The following is a 19,728-nucleotide window of genomic DNA, read 5'->3' as shown; positions in this document are numbered from 1 at the left end:
CCATCTGTGACAACTATCAGACTTCTTCGCCACTTGTACACCTTTTGTCAACAGTGCGTGCAATCTGGTTGAGTGAGTGACCAATTACTGTCCGCTATTTGGCTTCTTTGTAAAAGTTTACAGTCTTAATATATAATACGTCCACCAACTGAGTATGCCATGTACACTATTAGAGTGAACATGCAATTTACAAATTTGGGACCTTCAGTTCTCAGCCCTTAGTGCTGTAAAACTCAATCCAGAATTAGGTTGCTTCACTTCGCAATGATGTGGCACTTAGATGTGGCTAATTAGAATGACATTAAGACATATTTGGTGACTTGCATTCATGAGGGCTATTTTCTTTTGCCCTTTTACCACATTCAATGATCTTTGTCTGCAACAGGTGATGGTGACTAATGTTACATCGCTTTTGAAAACGGTAAAGGCTGTTGAAGATGAAGCCACAAAGGGGACCAGAGCTTTGGAGGCCACGATTGAACACATCAGACAGGAGCTGGCTGTTAGTACTGACATTTTTTTAATTAATTATGTCCCACCACAGAATACAGTTTTATCATGTTCACATTTTGTGTTTGTAACAGAACTTGACAGATCCACATAGGCCACACATTTTTATGTACATTACTTATGTGATGTCTGCGCGAAACAACTTGTGGTCCCTAACGTAGGGACCACAAGTTGTTTCTAAAAACAAATTGATGTCATTTACCATTCTGATCCTTCGCAAACATGTGTCACTGCGCCACACGCCGGTTCAAACAAAGCCTCTCTTTTTTAGTGTATATTCGAATTTCAGTTTTTCACAGCGTCAGATGTTTTCAAGCCGCATCCCAATTTTATATTCATGAAATACAGGAGGATATGTTTCAGCAACATTATCCATGACTTTGGATTTTTTTTATTTTCAAGAATGCCCTCTTTAATGTCACTACTAATTAAAGCCATTTGTTCAATAAATGACAGACTTTCAGTAGCTCGGACCCACCAGCAACAACGACCACACCTGAGGAGTTCATTCGCATGACGAAAGGAATTACTATGGCGACAGCAAAGGCAGTGGCTGCTGGGAACTCTTGTCGCCAAGAGGACATCATTGCCACTGCTAACCTCAGCAGAAGGGCTATTGCTGACATGTTACACTCCTGCAAGGTAATAGGAAAACTCATATTTACGCTATGGATGATTTCTAAAGTTAGCTAGTTTGTGTCTTGAGACAAATCAGCAATGAATTGTCTACTTAAACAATGAGTCAGTGAACAATTTTTTTCTTTCATGTACCATATTTTCCACACTGAAAGGCACACTGGATTGTGAGGTACACCTTCAACGAATGGCCTATTTTATAATTTTTTTCCATTTATTTCATCCATGTTTTGGACACTCAGGTGATGAGAAGGGGTGGAGCTGGTGGTGAGTAGGCTCCAACGGTGGGGGAAGTTGCCGGTCCGTCCTGGCAGACCCAATCGTATCTGCAACGTCTAGCGGAATCCCCTGCCAGAAGGAGTTTCAACTCCCACCTCCGGCAGAATTTTGCCCATGTCCCAGGGGGGTGAGGTTCATTGAGTCCGAACGGACCATGTTCCTCCCTTGTTGAGGCGGGCAATCGGAGTTGTGGCCATAAGGTGGTTGGTGCCTTTCGTGGACACCAGCAGTATGGGATGCCGTCAAGCTGAAGAGTTCTATCGGGCCTTTATGGCCTGTGGCACCACAGAGACAGCTGACAGGTGTCGATTAGCCAAGAGGAATGCAGCTTCGGTGGTCGCCGAGGCAACAACTCAGGCATGGGAAGAGAGTTCCTTAAGGCTCTGGATGTTGTGGGGCTGTCCTGGTTGACACGCCTCTGCAACATCGCATGGTCATTGTGCAGAGTGCCTCTGGATTGGCAGACCAGGATGGTGCTCCCCCTTTTTAAAAAGGGAGACCGGACTGTGTTCGAACTACAGAGGGATCACACTCCTCAGCCTCCCCGATGAGGTCTATTCAGGGTTCTGGAGGGGAAGGTCCGTCAGGAAGTGGAGCCTCAGATTGCGGAGGAGCAGTGTGGTTTTCATCCCGACCGTGGAACAATGGACCACCTCTATACCCTTAGCAGGGTCCTTGAGGTTGCTAAGGAATTTGAAGAGTGCGTTCGACCGTGTCCCTTTGGGAGTTCCGTGGCGGGGTGCTTCGGGAGTATGGGGTACAGAAACCCCTGATACGGGCCGTTTGGTCTCTTTACGACCGATGCCAGAGTTTGGTTTGCATTGCCGGCAGTAAGTCGGAATTATTGCCAATGAGTGTTTGGCTCCGACAAAGCTGCCCTTTATGGACAGAATTTCTAGATGCAGCCGAAGCGTTGGAGCCCCATTTTGGCCTCAGTTTAGCATCTCTGCTTTTTGCAGATGATGTGGTACTGTTGGGGCCTTCAAGCGGGGCACTCTAGCTCTCACTGGAGCGTTTCACACCCGAATGTGAAGCGGTTGGGATGAGAATCACCAAATCTGAAACAATGGTTCTGTCAGAAATGGGTAGAGTGCCCTCTCTGGGTCGGGGAGGAGATCTTGCCCCAAGTGGAGGAGATCAGAGTTCATCCCACAGCAGCAATTTGAAAGATGGATCGGTACGGCGTCTGCTGTGATTCGAACTTTGTACCGATCTGTCGTGGTGAAGAAGGAGCTAAGCCAAAAGGCAAAGCTCTAAATTTACCGGTCAATCTATGTCCCAAACCTCATCTATGGTCAGAACGAGATGCCGGATACAAGCAGCCGAAATGAGCTTTTTCTGTCGGGTGTCTGGGGCTCCCACTCAGCGATAGAGTGAAAGCTCGGTCATCCGGGACGGGCTCAGAGTCAAGCCGCTTCTCCTCCACATAGATGAGGTGGGTCGGGCATTTGATTAGGATCCCTCCTTGACGCCTCCCGAGTGAGGTGTTCCAGGCATGCCCCACTGGCAGAAGACTCTGGGGACGACCTAGGACACACTGGAGAGACTATGTCACCCAGCTGGCTTGAGAACGCCTCGGGATTCACCAGGAAAAGCTGGAAGAAGTGGAGAGAGGGAAGTCTGGACTTCTCTATTGAAGCTGCTGCCCCGTGACCCGACCTCGGATAAGCGGCAGATAATGGATGGATAGATAGATGGATATTAGTTGCATCACATTTTACAATGCAATTGAGACATTCACGAGATGGAGCTACACTTAAGTTAATGCCAACAAAATACTACGCTACACGACATTCTGATTTATATAGCGATAATTGGGTGTCGGTAAAACTTTTTTAATAAAGCAACAACACGGTTCACTGAACGAACAGCTAGTTATAAGATTGACTCATTCACGTTGAACTCTCTTGCCACTGCTCTATTTATTTCCATGTTCAACTGCAAAACCTCACCTGGACTTTGAACTCTGCATTGTAAGCATGTCTCTGGTAAGGAGACATTTTGGGGTTGACATAAAAACGTAATGACCATTCACAAAGCGCATTGGAATTTAAGGCACACTGTGAACTTTTAAGAAAATGGAAGGCTTTTAAGTGCTAAAAATATGGTATGTAACAACGACATTTTTAACCCGTTCATGAATGCCTGTAACCATGCTGTCCACTGTAGTAACTGCCCTTTTTATCTCTAGAATCTGCATCATCACTCATTAAAATTATGATTCTTTTCATTCCTCCTCTCAGCAAGCTGCCTACCATTCAGAGGTCAATCAAGAGGTCCGAATGAGAGCACTGCGCTATGGAAACGAGTGTGCAACGGGATACCTGGGACTCCTGGAGCATGTACTAGTGGTAAGTTGGTGTGGGGAAACTCATGCCTTCATTCTGTTAGGATCAGAAGGAGATTTTTTTTTCAAGACACATTGTTCCGATGTCCATTGATTTCGGAATCTGAAAGATGTTTTATTTTGAAAAAATATTGGATTCTCTGTTACATCCGTCTACACTATGTCACTATTGACATAGGTGCGCTTCTCGGTCACTTGATAGGTTACCACGAAAACTGATGTCCAAAGACCGACTTGGGGGCCAAATGTGCCCCCTGGTCAATTTTTATCCAGCCCACAACCTCCGTCATAAAATCAATGACGTCTGTCTTACATGTAGAATTAATACATTGGGCTGTAGCACGGTTACATCCATGTGCTATATGCTGCCATCTAGAGGCTCAAGTAGAAACAGAAAATTGGCAAATGAGTAATTGACTGAATGACCCCCCGCTGTTTGATCAAAGTTGTTCTTCTCCTGGTTCATGTTCTTTGCTCGTTTTGGTCTCAATAGTCAATCAGCAGTAATCGAAATGCTGAACAGAAACCCCGGTCGTCGAGTGTTTAGCACACCGGCTTCATAGTGCAGAGGTCTCTGGTTCGTGTCCCGGTCCCGCCTCCCTGTGTGCAGTTTGCATATTCTCCCTGGGCCCGCGTGGGTTTTCTCTGGGACCTCCGATTTCCTCCCACACTCCAAAAACATGCATGTCAGGCAGATTGGCCACTCCAAGAGTTCAATGTGAAGCGATTTATTTAAATTTCTTGCTGTTATATGTAAAGAACATCCACCAAGGTCGGCCGCCCTACTTTTTTAACACACCAAATCTGGCCCCCTGAGCAAAAAGTTTGGATACCCTTGTGCTGAAATCAAATCAAGAAGCTAGAAAAATGAGTATTAACAAACATAGTTGGAAATTTTATTACCTACATTATCAGGGGTCTGATTTAAAATCGCCTTTAATCGCAACAGGAATATTCCCAAGCACACTCTGCATTACATATAGTGGTGTAAGTTGTATTGTTCATGCAATTTGTGTTCGCTGTGTGTCTTATTTTGAAGGTGCGTTTAAAAAAAACGTACCGTAACGTTTAAACTTTAAACGTTAGCATCTTGACCAGAGAGCGTTGTGGCCAGAAAGGACATTCTTCCTGTCATGATTTGTGTTTATTATTATGTTTAGAAAATGCGACAGTTTTCATGCAGGTCATATGATATTATTTTGGTGTATTTATCTGTCACACGTTAAAGTCCAGTCTCTGAAAATGTTGTCCGACATTAAACCGGTCCGTGGACAAAAAAGATTGAGGACCGCTACTCCCCAGATACATTTATTCTATTGACATGTTGTGCATTTCTTTCGACGGTTCTCTGTTGTATGAATCACATTTTTCTCAAAATCATCCTGGCGCACAGAATTGATTTCACATATGACACAACAATTTTTGTCTTGTAATAGGTTCTTTGTTTAATAACACCTTCTCTTTCTTTTTTCCCCACACACATTCTCTGCAAATGTTTTTTGACTTTAAACTTGTGGTTCATTGATATTTGTGCAAAGCCGGTGAGTATGCAACATGACTAATCGAAAAAGTGTCAGTTGCATTGGTTGAAATCACCTTAGTTCATATCGTAACATGTCTGTACTTAACAGCATGTTTGTTGATGTCAGGCTTTTCCTGATTTCGGATGTAAGTGTCGAACGGAACTAATTATAAGAAGGGAGGAATGTCAGGGATTCTATGCTAAGAATAAGTAATCCTTGGATTTATGAGGTTACACTTGCAAACCGACAAGATGCATCTGGGCTGCGACCTTGCGCCATTTACGCATTTTGACAGCCACTGCGCCAGGACCGGCTCAAGTCTATTACAATTAGCAGATATTGCTCCATGATCTGCACCATATATGACATACTTCTGTTACAATAGCTAAAGAAACACATTTAGTTAAACAGCAATTGAAAATTGTTCGTTTTCCTTTCTTTGTCATCTTTCCTTCCTGCTATAGCCATAATCACCTTGCATTTGTTTCGGTGCATTCCAAAGTCATGATAGAGGATATCTCAGCGATCCGCCGGAAACTGCCGAAAGAGAAAATAGAATATTCATTTACCCATGGTGCATTGCAGTATTTACATCAAACATGGCGGATGCAATATGGAGCGTGAGAACAGCTGTAAAACTCTAAAATACATTAAAAACAGGCAGCAAACAAACATTCTCATTTTTTTAATAAATAATCTAATATGTCTGTGGAGGGTAGTGACAATTTGTTGCAGCAAATTTATTATTATTTTTCGTTTTTTTTTTTTTTTATAACGATGGCCACCTCTTGTCACCTCACCACGGACAAGATCAGTTAAATTGTTTGACCTTGACTTCTGTTAAATTCAGTAATCTTATACCCTTTTATTTGCAAGTTATTTTTGGTCTGCGTATTGAATCTGTTCTATTTGGGGGTTTTGATGGTAAAAATTTGCATCCACTCTAATAAATTCAGTTGAAAAAAAAATAATGAACCAGTAGCAGGACCTTTTTATAGATGTGATTTGAGTTGGTTTGAGTTTCCAGAGACTTGAAATTCATTTACCGCCCTTCTTACACCCAGTTCATATGGTACAGAAACTGACCGCGAGGGTCACTCAATGTGTTGCTAAACAACGAAGTTTGTTTTTTTTGTTTGTTTATCTTGTGTTAGGAGCAATGTGGCGCAACACCAGATTTTAACCCTTTCACTACAGTGAGTTTGAGAAATCCTCCTCACTTAGAGAAAAGTGGTAAACTAAATTCAACCACAAAATTGTTTGTCCATGTTGATTTTTTTTTTTTATGTGTAGGGAGGCTTTTGAAGCTCAAAGAACAGAAGTGGGCTCAGGGACTGTTAACCGAGTGTCAGAGTGTATGTTCATTTGTGAGCTGTGTGTGAGTTTGTGAGCTGGCATGTGCCGGTTTGGCTTGTTGCATGCGTTCCTGTACCATTGCGTGCACACTTCTATCTTGTCATGACAACACATCTGAAAAAAACTCCAGCTGGGTAGATGCTGAGCCAAGTTAATACTTTGCAGCTGTCAGACACTTCTCCAACTTGAATAGTTCATGTCTACCCAGGACAGTTTGAGGACACCAACTGAGTGGAAAATAAATGGCTCTGTTGCAATTGTAGAAAACCGGACCAAATATGTTTGAATTTTGGAAATGAGTTTCCTATGATATATAATCAATAGATTTTTTTTCATTTTACAAACCATGGAAAAACAAAAAATCATCATCAGCAGCGACAATCAAAGCATTTTTTGCAGGGGGCAATGGCCATCAGCTACAAGGGTTCTAAAAAGTCTCCACACTCCTGTTCATTTTTTTTTTTACAATAAATTAAAAAATACACTGGAATATATAATTTCAAATTTCTTCTACCAAAGTAGTCTCTCACCTTTAAATATAACTCACCACAACAACAAAAATCTAACGCCATGGAGGTCCTCAGTCAACCAATTCCCATGATGTGTCAAAAAATGTCAGGAAAGGCCCGCTAGAACAAATGAAGTTTTCTTAGGGTTAACCAGGGACACTTATAAAAAGTTATAAAAAGGAATTTATTTTGATGCCACCATTCTATCTTTCTGCATGCCATCTTGAAAAGATTACCCAGTGTGAACACAAGATAAAAAACAAAGTTTAAATCCAAACGCTATACAGGTATTAGATTAGTTTAGATTAGATTAGATTAGATTACATTAGATTAATTTTAAATATTCTCACATCCAGCAATTGGTTGTGGCGTCAAATGAATCCAAATGAAATGCTAAAAACACTTGAGGATTTGACCAAATGACAAAGGTTGGGATGAAAAAGTATAGTTATATCTGCATTTGTGTGGTACACTAAATATACTTTTTTTGTGTTATGCACAATTAGGTTATCCAGAAACCCTCGCATGACATGAAGCAGCAATTGGCCAACTACTCCAAAAGGGTCGCGGGCTCTGTCACCGAGTTGATCCAGGCTGCAGAGGCCATGAAAGGTATTGTACAAGTGACAGACTCAAGTGAAAATATTGTCACTGTTTTTGTCCTCTTATTCATGAATTTTGTGTGTGAATGAGTCATCTGTATGCTTTATAAAATTGTATTTTATGTTTTAACACACATTCATGAATGATGTATTGTTAATCAACAAACTATTGGTTGGAGACCTCAACTTACAAACACCTTAACTTACAAATGCTTTTCGTCTTACAAACGTCAATATTTGGGTCTGAAATGGAGTTCAGGGCAAAAAGAAAACCGTCTACTAAGTCCTCATGGAATGTCTGACCACCATCGGCTCAGCAGTTTGTTTCATGGTAGAAGTCAGCCCGCAAGCCTTGTCTCTTTCAGAATGTGCCATGTGTTTACGGTGTTTTGTGTGACCGCTTTTCTTCCAATGTACTTTTTTTTTTTTTTTTCAGTGGCGGGGGGGTATTTTATGTGCGCATGTGAGTTGTTCTTTTAGTTACTTGAGGGGGCGCATGATTCAGATTCAAGTCTTTAAGCTGGACATTAGACCCAAAGGCCGATTACAATGAAAAATACAGTATTATGAAACTGTCTTCGTTGTTCTATAATTTACTAGTTGTAGACATGTTAAATTGACGAATAAAACATTCTCACAAGGTAAAGTAATACTCGTGTTAACTGTGGTTAGAACGAACAATAACGTCTGGTAGATTCTTGATAGTAGATTACACAGTGATCCTCTTTGGATTTGCAAAGAGGACGTCAAGCCACATCAATGCAATAACTCTGTAACTCTGTATGTAGTCACATGGTACAGTAATTTCTTCTTACAGTCCTCATGTAATGCGCCTCTCTTTCCAAACAATAAAAGTGTTAAACAACATATTTTGATCCATTTAACAACCAAACCTGAAGTACACACGAATGTAATTATCATTGTTAATGCATAGTTTTCTAACATTTACCCTTTAAAAAAATATACTTTTCAGCATTAGAATTCTTGATTATAAATATATAAGCCAAAATAGAAAAATGGGTTCCCGTGATGAACGTTTACGCAAGTCACCGTGGTTTCCTCCTGGCTGATCCGACGGAACCGAAAAATCGTTTCTGTTAATTGCTAAAATCCTCAGGACTGAAAAATAACAAGATAATTCATTAAAAACAACTAATGATATATATTCACCAGTAAAAAGTAACAAACCTGTTCCAAAAATCAAATGAAAATTAGCTGAAGTCAAAATAAAGTTAATGAAAAATCAAAAATCATTATAAGCCTGGTGACAGTGCACTTTGTTTCCCTGCAAATATATTTGGATTTGGATTTGCCTTTATTAGTCTCGCAGTGGAGAAATTTACATTTCACAGCAGCAAAGTTATGAAAGGAATGAAAGTAGAAAAACAAAATACATGAGCTGCTGCCCACATAAATCCACTTTAATTCCCAAGCCACGCAAGTACACATACGCATCAGCGCTCCTTCTTATCGCGGGCTCCTCAAGCCATGTATCCATCCAGCCGCAGATTGTCCAACAGCACCGACCCTCCGCTGAACAAAGCGGGGCTGTGAAGATGCTGCCGATTTCAGGCGCAAAAAAAGCACAATGGCCCCTGTGGTGTCCAGCGATGACAGTCGAATGGCACCGACATTCCTCCCATTCAAAAACAGTACTGGCATATTCATGCTGCCGAAAAGGCGCAACCGCAGCACAGTCTCCTCCTTGATGAATGTCGTGGTCAAAAATGCTGAAAAACAATCCGTATCCATTCCACACGAATTGCTTTTACAAGTTACTGTATCCTGTTTTTTTGCGTGTGGTTTGGTTATATTACTAATGCCGTGCTAGATATAATAGTATAATATCATGTGCATTTGAGAAACTGGGTCAAAGCTAGTGCCATTGTCTTCCAAAGAGCTGGAAACATTCTGAGTGTGTTGTAGGCACTGAATGGGTGGATCCTGAGGATCCTACTGTCATCGCCGAGAATGAGCTGCTTGGAGCAGCAGCAGCCATTGAAGCAGCTGCCAAGAAACTGGAGCAACTGAGACCAAGGACCAAACCCAAGGTTTCTTTTTTTTCCTCTAAATACAGTAAAGTCTCGTTATATCGATATTCTCAGGAGTCTGAAAAAATATCGATATAACCGGACTATCGATATATCCGATCCTGCGGCATGTAAATGTTCTCCTTGCGTTCATAGAAATAGTATCGTAATAAGCAGTACTATCGATATAACCGATATCAATATAACGAGACTTTACTGTAATATACAGGTAACATCCGAACACCAGCTCGACTTACGACCACCCGACTTACTACCACGAACTCCAGACCCTATTTTTTTATATTTTAATTCTACGCCTGGCACCACAACGCGCTAGCAGGCCGTCAACGCGTATGGCAATTTTGGCCAGCCAGCCAGCATCTCGCACTCGCACAGCAATCGACCTTGTGATGGCACCAGGGGGGCGGGGGGTTGCAAGTCATTGAGCCTCCGAGTCTCTATTCAACATTTTGAATGGATTTCAACTTACGACCATTTTGACTTATGACCGTTTGGTCGGAACGGAACTCGGTCGTAAGTCGGATGTTACCTGTATTGCGTATGGGAGGGGGTTGGATGTTGTGGGGGAAACATCTTTAGCAGCGAAGCCCGCCAACTCCTCTTTCTCCCCAGCCACTTCTTCCCGATGCATTTTCAAGCTAGTCAGGAGACATAGTATCTCCAGTGTGTCCTGGGTTGTCCCTGGGACTTACGAGACATGTTTGCAACACCTGACCAGGAAGGCATACAGGAAGTATTCTAATAAAGATGCCTGAGCCACCTCATCTGTTTCCTCTCTCATTCCATTCCAATTCATGGCCCAGACAGCCTGTGAAGGAACAATAGATTCATGGAACGTGGTCCACTCATTATCAATGCCTTCCATGCGATATGGAAAAAGCTGATTTTATAAAATATATAATATAATAACAAATAGCTGTGTTTGACAAACGATTATTATATTGTGCAATTGAGCAAGAAGGGACCCACTCTAGTGTAAATGACAATATTGTAAACATGGAAATGCAGAGAAATATATTCTGAAAATTTCTATATTTAGGCTGCTCTTATTTGGGCTTTTGTCATGTTTTTCTCTTTTTTCCTAGCTCGTTTACATTCCTGAGTCTCGTGTGCGTTTCTTCTTCATTCTGAAAATGGCCATGCATGCAAAATTTGTAATGATTCAGAATTAGCTGTTTGCGGTAAAACATGAAAATCTGGCAATTAATAAAATAATTGGTTTTAAAAAATGCATCAAAATGTCAAACTGCGAGGTCAAGTATTCAACCGGAACGTGGAATATATATTATATTTTGCACCATTAAAACAGAAGATATAGCAGCTTGTATCAGGCATGGCATAACAGATTGTATATCTCTCATCTAGTTATGCTTGACCCCTGTCCATAGTTGTTAACTTTCTGAATGAGGGCACCTTTTTGTTATTCACAACTGCTTCGCACCTCATCACAGCTGTTGCACATGATGTGTTTATTAACTGTTGGTTTCCCTCTTCTTAAACAGGAAGCAGATGAGAGCTTAAACTTTGAGGAGCAAATTCTTGAGGCTGCCAAGTCTATTGCTGCAGCCACCAGTGCTCTGGTCAAAGCTGCTTCGGCAGCACAGAGGGAGCTGGTTGCTCAAGGAAAGGTAAGGCTCGCCCCCATTTCAAGCTCATATAACTCCAGATCCATATAACTTAGGAATTAGCGGGGTTTTTTTTAATGAAAGAACAGTGTCTAAGCTATCTAATGCTGCATTGAATGTTTATATAGTCCTAAAACTCAATATTCTGTGGGTCCTGGAATTCGAGTGACAATGACATAAAATCCATTCAATATCAGTTATCTAGCTCACTACCAAGCTATCTATTGGCTATCTATTAGCCGGCTGGCTAGCTAGCTAGCTAGCTAGCTATCTATTAGCTATCTGGCTACCTATCAATTAGCTACCTATTAGCTATCTATTAGCCAGCTTTCTATCTATTTTAGTTACTTCCGGGTTGAGTGAATGCTGGCACGTGTAGTAGTAGTAGTAGTAGTATTCAGCTATCCACAATGAAAATTCAGCTGTGGACCTCTTGAGACGCATGGCCCATGACCATTTATTTAGAATCCCCCCCGACCCCCATTAATCGGATTTCCCTTTAAAATGTGCGTACTCCTTAAAACTGACATTTATTTTAATGTGTTTTATCTTAAAATCTTAATCATAACTGTGACAAATGAATTATCCATTGCTTAGCAACACATAAGTACGACATAATAACATGCTATTCTGAGCCTTTTGACATATTTACAGGTGGGAGCTATTCCAGCCAATGCGGTGGATGATGGACAGTGGTCTCAGGGTCTGATTTCTGCTGTGAGTCTTCGCTGTCCAATTTGAAATACTGTATCAAAGAATCTGCTTTCCAATGTTCACATGTCAATGCCTTTGGACTCCTTAGGCGCGAATGGTCGCCGCAGCTACCAACAATCTTTGTGAGGCTGCCAACTCGGCGGTTCAGGGACACGCAAGTGAGGAGAAGCTCATATCGTCTGCCAAGCAGGTGGCAGCCTCGACTGCTCAGCTTCTGGTGGCCTGCAAGGTCAAGGCTGACCAAGATTCTCAGACCATGAAGAGGCTTCAGGTTAGCACAGCATGCCAATTCCAACTCAAGTATACCTCTCATGTCTTTTTTGAACAAAACTAAGTCAAGTAAACTGTTGCATTATGCTGCCCGAAACAACTTCTAAGTCATAGCATACATCGGGCTTGATTACCATATATGATTTGATTAGCGGGTGGCCTGGTAGTCGAGCGGTTAGCACGCCGTCTTCACAGTGCAGAGGTCACCGGTACGCGTCCCACTCCGGCCTCCCTGTGTTGAGTTTGCATGTTCCCTCCGGGCCCACGTGGGTTTTCTCCGGCCTTCTCCCGCATTCCAAAAACATGCATGGGAGGCTCATTGAACACTCAAAATTGTCCCTAGCTGTGAGTGTGAGAGAGCCTCGTTGTATGTCTCTGTGTGCCCTGCGATTGGCTGGCAACCAATTCAGGGTTTTGCCCGCCTCGTGCCAGAAGACAGCTAAGATAGGCTCCAGCACTGGGGTAGGCTATAGCACCCCCCACCACCGTAATGAGGATGAAGAAGTCTGGAAAATGGATAGATGGATTTATTTGCTCATGTTTATTTTGAAGTTGGGCTTCTTACTGCATTGGTGATGTGTTACTGTCATTATTCCCCCAAATGTTGTTGCTGAGCACATCAGCCTCATAATTCAGGGGTGAAGGGTTAATTTCTGTCTCCGGCCTTCCTGTTGTCGAGGTGTGCGTGGTGGTGGATGGTTGTGGATCCTAAAAAAAGCAGACAAGATGGTTGGCATGTTCTCCCCGGGTCCGCGTGGGTTTTCTCCGGGTCCTCCGGTTCCCTCCCACATTTCAAAAACGTGCATGGCAGGCTGATTGAACACTCCAAAATTGTGCCTCGGTGTGAGTGTGAGAGCGAATGGTTGTTTGTCTTTGTGTGCTCTGCGATTGGCTGTAAACCAATTCAGGGTGTCCCCCGCCTTGTGCCAGAAGACGGCTGGAATAGGCTCCAGCACCCGTGCGACCCTAATGAGGAATAAGTGGTACAGAAAATGGATGGATGGATGGAATAATTCCCCTTGAACAGTGGCGGGCCGTGGATTTCATCGCTAGGCCTTAAAGGACAACAATACCATGTTTTTGTGTCCGAACTGAAATAAGAAAAACGTTTTATGGCATCTAAAATACCCAAAACATACAGGCTGATATTTTTAGTCAAATGCAAAACACCAATAAAAAATGTTTCAAAACTACTTCAAAATGACCTCAGAAAGTTTCCGTTTCAGACGGTCCCGCCCCCTTCAAATCAAAACAATGGCTTCACATTCGGAGAAGAAGCTTTCCTGTTAGTCATCCAGTTATGAATATGATTCAAATAGTTCTGAAGAGGAAAGCATAAATGTTTGCTATCGATTAAAGAAGTCCTTCCGTCTCATTTTGAGGCGTGTGGACTCCAATGTAGCGCCCAGAAAATGCACAAGATGGCGGCCAAGCTCCGTTGGAAAAGGTCTGATTTGTCTGCTGGGAATTTGTGTCAACTAGTATCAAATAGTCGTCTTGGTGCAACACACAACGATTCACCATCGCGTTATGTTTTTTCCTTCTTTTCAGACCAAACAAAGTACCTAAAATGCATTGCGTGTCGCCTTCTCGGTCAGGGGCGTTCCCTCCGTGACGTCACTTAGGGCATCGTCATCAACTCGAAAACAAGACTTCCTGAATATTCAGCGCGAGTCTTAAAACGTAAAATATAGCTATATGCCTTTGAATCTTTGTAAAATACGCTCATTAGAAGTCATTTGAAGTGATTTTACAAATTATGGACACAACTTGTCCGGTTGTCCTTTAAGTAGTGCTACCTCTGAATCAATCCAGACTGAAAAAAGTGTGATGTGATTTACTACAAGTCCACTAGAGGATACCATTCGTCATGAAAATGGTTTTACCAGTAAATCTGCAACCAAATCCATTTGATTAGCATTATTGCCTTTGTAGTGGTCATTTTTCGTGAAAAAAAAAAAAACTAACAGTGGATTTTATTCGATGATGCGCCTAAAAATATTTGCTTGACATTGAAAGTCCAACAATGACCAATTATAGCAAACGCCTCTAAATGTTATATTAATTTGTGACTGTGTATCTTAACCGAGAGCACATACTGTAAGTCAGTCCCAGCCAGCTCATGTTCTCTGGTCCAATAAGCAGTGGCTTATCCCCTCCTCTTCTGGGCCTGCAGCTGCCGCCACAGTAATTCCCATACATGTATGTCTCTGAGGGCGGGGGTGGGGTAGTGGGGAGAGTATGGGGGGTTTTAGAAACAATTCATCAGTCAACCAATGGCACCCAGAACTGGAAACGTGAGCATTGACCTGATTACATTCTTGGCATCTTGTTTTTTCCCTTTGCAATGATGCTTTTTAATGCTTATCTTTTAATACTGTAATGTGAAATGTTTTACACTTTTTGTAAATTATATATTTTATGTGATTTATTTTGTATGAAACATAAGGTTCAAAGCAGTGTGAGGGCCAGTGGCCGACAGAATTGCACCGTTTGGTAGAACTTGCCTGCTGTTATTGTGAGAATAGAATAAAATGTGAATTATATTCCAGATGGGACCAAAGTGTTTTAAAATGTGATTGTTTTTTGGAGTGAGGAATTTATGAAATCATTTATGACATCAGTTTTGATATAGGACTGCCATCTTTTCCAATAGCTTTAGTCTAGGCCGACAGCTGTTGAACGTTCACGTCAAGGCTCTGATTCACAGTAGCATTCCAATCAATGATTGTATAACGCTTTCTATCTATTTGAGTTATTCCGAGTTGAGTGAATGCTAAACGCCTAGCCAGCTAGCTATTTGCTATGTATTTGCGATTTATTATCTATTAGCTATCTGTTGTATGTCTGGCTCGTTGGATAGCTATCTAGCTAGCTAGCTATTAGCTGTCTGGCTCGCTGGATAGCTATCTAGCTGACTAGCTATTTGCTATATGGCTTTCTATCTATCTATCTATCTATCTATCTATCTATCTATCTATCTATCTATCTATCTATCTATCTATCTATCTATCTATCTATCTATCTATCTATCTATCTATTTGAGTTATTCCTGGTTGCCAACTATATATTAGCTATCTAGCTACCTATCTAATAGCTATCTATTAACTATTAGCTAGCTCGCTCGCTTTCTATCTATTTTTGTTACTCCCAGGTTGAGCGTTCGCTGGCGCGTGTGGCTGCCGCTGCTCACCCACAGAAAAACTTATCCCGTGACTGTAAAGTGACCTTGCGAGTTTTGAAAAGCGCTTGTAGACAAAATGTAATATTATTATTATTATTATTATTATTATTATTACATTTTCGTGATTATGTCATCTACTATTTAGATGACAAATTAGAAAAAGCTCCACTTCCTCGACCAGTGAGAGAAATGTTTGGCTTTGATTTGCACTGCACCAGCCCACACATTTTCCTTTGACAGAAAATTCCAGGCACCCAAAAAAAAAAAGGTTTTCAGGTCTAATGTAACAGCACTCGTGATTGCTTTAAAGAGTTGCTTCCCACAAGAGACCGAGTTGTGCGCTCATTTCTCTGAAAATATGTCATAATCGAAACGGATAAATGCCTTCAGTTGGATTGGATTGGATTTGCCTTTATTAGTCTCGCAGTGGAGAAATTTACATTTCACAGCAGCAAAGTTATGAAAGAAAGTTCACGTGACTTCAGTTAAAGTTCACGTTACATGATATATGATTTTATTTGTAATTTTTATTTATTATTATTATTAGTATTATTATTTATTTGTATTTGTTTGTTTATTTATTTGTTTGTTTGTTTTTGGGTGCCACCTGTATGCACCTTTTCCTCATCTGTTTCCCTGTATGATTCATTAGGCTGCTGGAAATGCTGTGAAAAGAGCTTCGGATAACCTGGTGAAAGCGGCACAGAAAGCAGCGTTTGATGCTCAGGATGACCAAGCGGTGGTGGTCAAGAGCAAGATGGTGGGAGGTATCGCCCAGGTGAGTCAAACCGGTGTCATTCCAGTCATTCAATTTGATGGTCGCCTGTAGGTATGAACTGTCACAAGAATGTTAAATTCAACTGAGCGCTGATGTGAATTTTGTCCAGCCAGCCGGCATCCGAGTCTCTATTCAACATTTTGAATGGATTTTGACTTACGACCGTTTGGTCGGAGCGGAACTCAGTCGTAAGTCGGATGTTACCTATATATGTAAATGTAAGTGATACATTAGTAAAACTTAGTCTTTTTGATTTGAATACGATGCCTCTGGACGTCTCGTGGTATGAGCCCCAACATCCATACACCAACAGAACATAGACATTTTAATAGGTTGTCTTTCAATGAAATGATAAATTTGTAACCTGGGGAATGAGCTCTTCCTGTGAAAGAGTTTACCAAATCCTAAATTCTGCCCAAGGCCAGATTTCCGACTTGAAGATTACAGTTTAACAGGCTGTGTTTGTTCACCTCTGATTGACCCCAGATTTTCTGGGCTTCCATAGTGGGTCTTGTGTTCGGCCAACTGAGCATTCAACAGCATGAAACTTTTAGGACAACCGACGTCACTTTTTAGTTTCTTAACTGACATCAGAAAAACGTTTTATAGCATCTAAAATACCCAAAACACGCAGTATGATATTTTTATTCAAATGCAAAACACCAATAAAAATGACTTAATGTGTCCAAAATCTGCAAAAAAATGAGCTGCGAATTGGGCATTTTCAGAAAATCCCGCCCACAGTTCGTGACGTCACGCCAAGACGTATTGATGGAGATGCATTGCTGGAGAATCAAAACAATGGCTTCAGATTCAGAGAATATGCTTTCTTGTGACACATCGAGTTATGAATATGATTCAAATAGTTCTGAAGAGGAAAGCATACATGTTTGCAATCGATTAAAGAATTCCATGCCATTTTGAGGCAACATTGGGGGGAAATGTCTCACCCAAAAAGAGGCAGAAAATGGCCACCGACCTCCTGTGGGGAATGAATCAGCCCGTTTCCACAGGCTGATCAATTCCTTACATGGAGCTTGGATGCCCTCTTCTGCCTCTTTTTTGTCCTACACGACGTTTTCAGACCAAAGTAGAGCAAAATGCATTGACATGATGGAAGGCCTGCTACAATGTGTCCTTTTTTTTTCGGTCAGCGGCGTTCCTTTCGTGACGTCACGTACGGACTCGTCACCAACTCAAAAACAAGACTTCCTGAATATTCAGCGCGAGTCTTAAAACGTAAAATATAGCTATATACGGTGGAATCTTTGTAAAATACGCTCAGTAGAAGTCATTTGAAACCATTTTACAAATTATGGACACGACTTGTCCGGAGACATCGGTTGTCCTTTAAATATGATAACTTCTATTCTGTCTATTCTCTATCATGGGTATACAAAGTGTCCCACCATAATGTGTTGCAGATCATCGCTGCTCAAGAGGAGATGCTCCGCAAGGAAAGGGAGCTGGATGAGGCCAGGAAGAGGCTGGCCATGATCAGGCAGCAGCAGTACAAATTTCTACCCTCAGAGCTGCGGGAAGATGGTCAGGAACAGTGAGCGTGTCGGTGGTACAATGATGATTCATGGAATGCTCAGGACCTTCACCCAGCGACATGGAGAGAAAGTGGGGAGGGAAGTGGAGGTGCTAATTCCACAGCAAATATACTGAATTTGTCCCTCTAGGTCATTTTCAAAGTGAAATGTGCTATAATATCGGTATTTTACTTTGATACAGAAATAGATGTATATGCCTTCAATCCTTACAAGTTATCTATGCTTTTTGATATGTGCTAATTGATTATTTACAAAATATAGGGCTGACTTTATAGTTGTCTTTTTCCTAATTGTGCGGTCTACATTTTGGACATGCCACGTGCCTTTATAAAATAGGTCATAAAACTTCATGGAAGGAGGTCCTACCGTCTGCCTTCAGAACTCAAATTTAGCATTTAGACAGTGGAAGGTAAGCGCAATTGTATGCTTTTCCTTGACATATCTATGCAAAGCTTAGCTTTTTTTAAGGGGTTTAATGTGTCATAAGCATATAACAGCATTTGAAATACAGTAAAGTCTCGTTATATCGATATCGGATATATCGATAGTCCCGGTTATATCGATACTATTTCTATGCACGCACGGAGAAAATTACATGCAAACAGGGTCGGATATATCGATAGTCCCGGTTATATCGATATTTTTTCGGACTCCCTTGAATATCGATATAACGAGACTTTACTGTAGTTTAAAAACCAGTGAAATTGCAATGGAAGGGTGGGGACATTTTTTTTACAGATTGAGCAATTTAATAGATATTTGGCTTTCATTCGTGTTTTATGGCACAGTTTTGCAAGTGAACAAGGGCGGGATTTAATCTTGGATTACATTTGCGGTCAAAAATCAAGAGGCTTGATATTTAAACTTTTGTATTATCTGTATTTGGATGTGAAATGATTAATTGAAAATTAGCCAAAGTGTTGATTCTGTTGCAGAATTACCAAAATAACAGTTTACTGTACGGTATCCCTATCGCAGTATTGTTTACGGATGTCTGTCTATGCATTATTTTGAAGTGACATAATTTTCCCTTTATGAAGACCCAAATGTTGACTCGCAATTTTTTTACCCCTCGTGTATCATTATTTTTTAAGTGCCTTTCTATTGAATGTACCAAGTACAGGTAACATCCAACTTACGACCAGCTCGACTTACGACCACCCGTACTTACGACCACAACCTCCAGATCCTATTTTTAAAATTGTAATTCTCCGCCTGGCACGGCAACGCGGTAGCAGGCCGGCAACGCGTACGACAATTTTGGCCAGCCAGCCAGCATCTCGCTCTCGCACAGCAATCCACCTTGTGATGGCACCGGAGGGGGTGGGGGTTTGCGAGTCATTTAGCCTCTGAGTCTATTCAACATTTTGAATGGATTTCCACTTACGACCATTTCCACCTACGATCGTTTGGTCTGAACAGAACTCGGTCGTAAGTCGGATGTTACCTGTAATTAAATAGATTTTCTGATGCCTGTCATTTATCCTCCAATGCACTTAACTCACGTCACTAAGTTAACAGAGCATCATATAAACTCAACATTGAAATGATATTTGGCACAGCTTCAGTAGATTGCTGATTTAAAAAGCTGTCATTTTGAAAAGCCATTATTTCGCATTGTAACTTTGGTATGAATTTAATGCTGTACTGAAGTTATATATATATATGGATTAAAGCCAGTTGTCATTGGAGCTCTTCATTTCTATTTTCCTGTCTGTTAAATAGACCTTTTGTGCATTGTTGGGTATAAAGCCTACACAGTGGATATCAATGGTCAATACAGCCATA

General features: G+C 41.4%; 1 protein-coding gene across 3 annotated transcripts in view; it reads left to right on the top strand.

The window, feature by feature from the left end:
• tln1 (talin 1) overlaps positions 1–19,631 on the top strand; it is an 84,466-nt gene extending 64,835 nt beyond the window's left edge. For all 3 annotated transcript variants that reach the window (XM_089020876.1, XM_089020877.1, XM_089020874.1), the window contains 10 exons: positions 386–502; positions 967–1,152; positions 3,669–3,776; positions 7,667–7,772; positions 9,689–9,813; positions 11,316–11,441; positions 12,093–12,155; positions 12,241–12,423; positions 16,259–16,384; positions 17,809–19,631. In XM_089020876.1, coding sequence (XP_088877002.1) covers positions 386–502; positions 967–1,152; positions 3,669–3,776; positions 7,667–7,772; positions 9,689–9,813; positions 11,316–11,441; positions 12,093–12,155; positions 12,241–12,423; positions 16,259–16,384; positions 17,809–17,943 — 1,275 coding nt within the window. In that variant the 3' untranslated portion in view covers positions 17,944–19,631. The remainder of the gene's footprint in view (positions 1–385; positions 503–966; positions 1,153–3,668; positions 3,777–7,666; positions 7,773–9,688; positions 9,814–11,315; positions 11,442–12,092; positions 12,156–12,240; positions 12,424–16,258; positions 16,385–17,808) is intronic.
• Positions 19,632–19,728: the final 97 nt, after the last annotated feature.

Source organism: Hippocampus bargibanti, linkage group LG18 (genome assembly GCF_051943395.1).
Source record: "Hippocampus bargibanti isolate YZ-2025 linkage group LG18, ASM5194339v1, whole genome shotgun sequence".
NCBI classification, from domain to species: domain Eukaryota; kingdom Metazoa; phylum Chordata; class Actinopteri; order Syngnathiformes; family Syngnathidae; genus Hippocampus; species Hippocampus bargibanti.
Note: the sequence above shows the minus strand (reverse complement) of the source record. Positions and strands in the feature narration are given on the sequence as shown.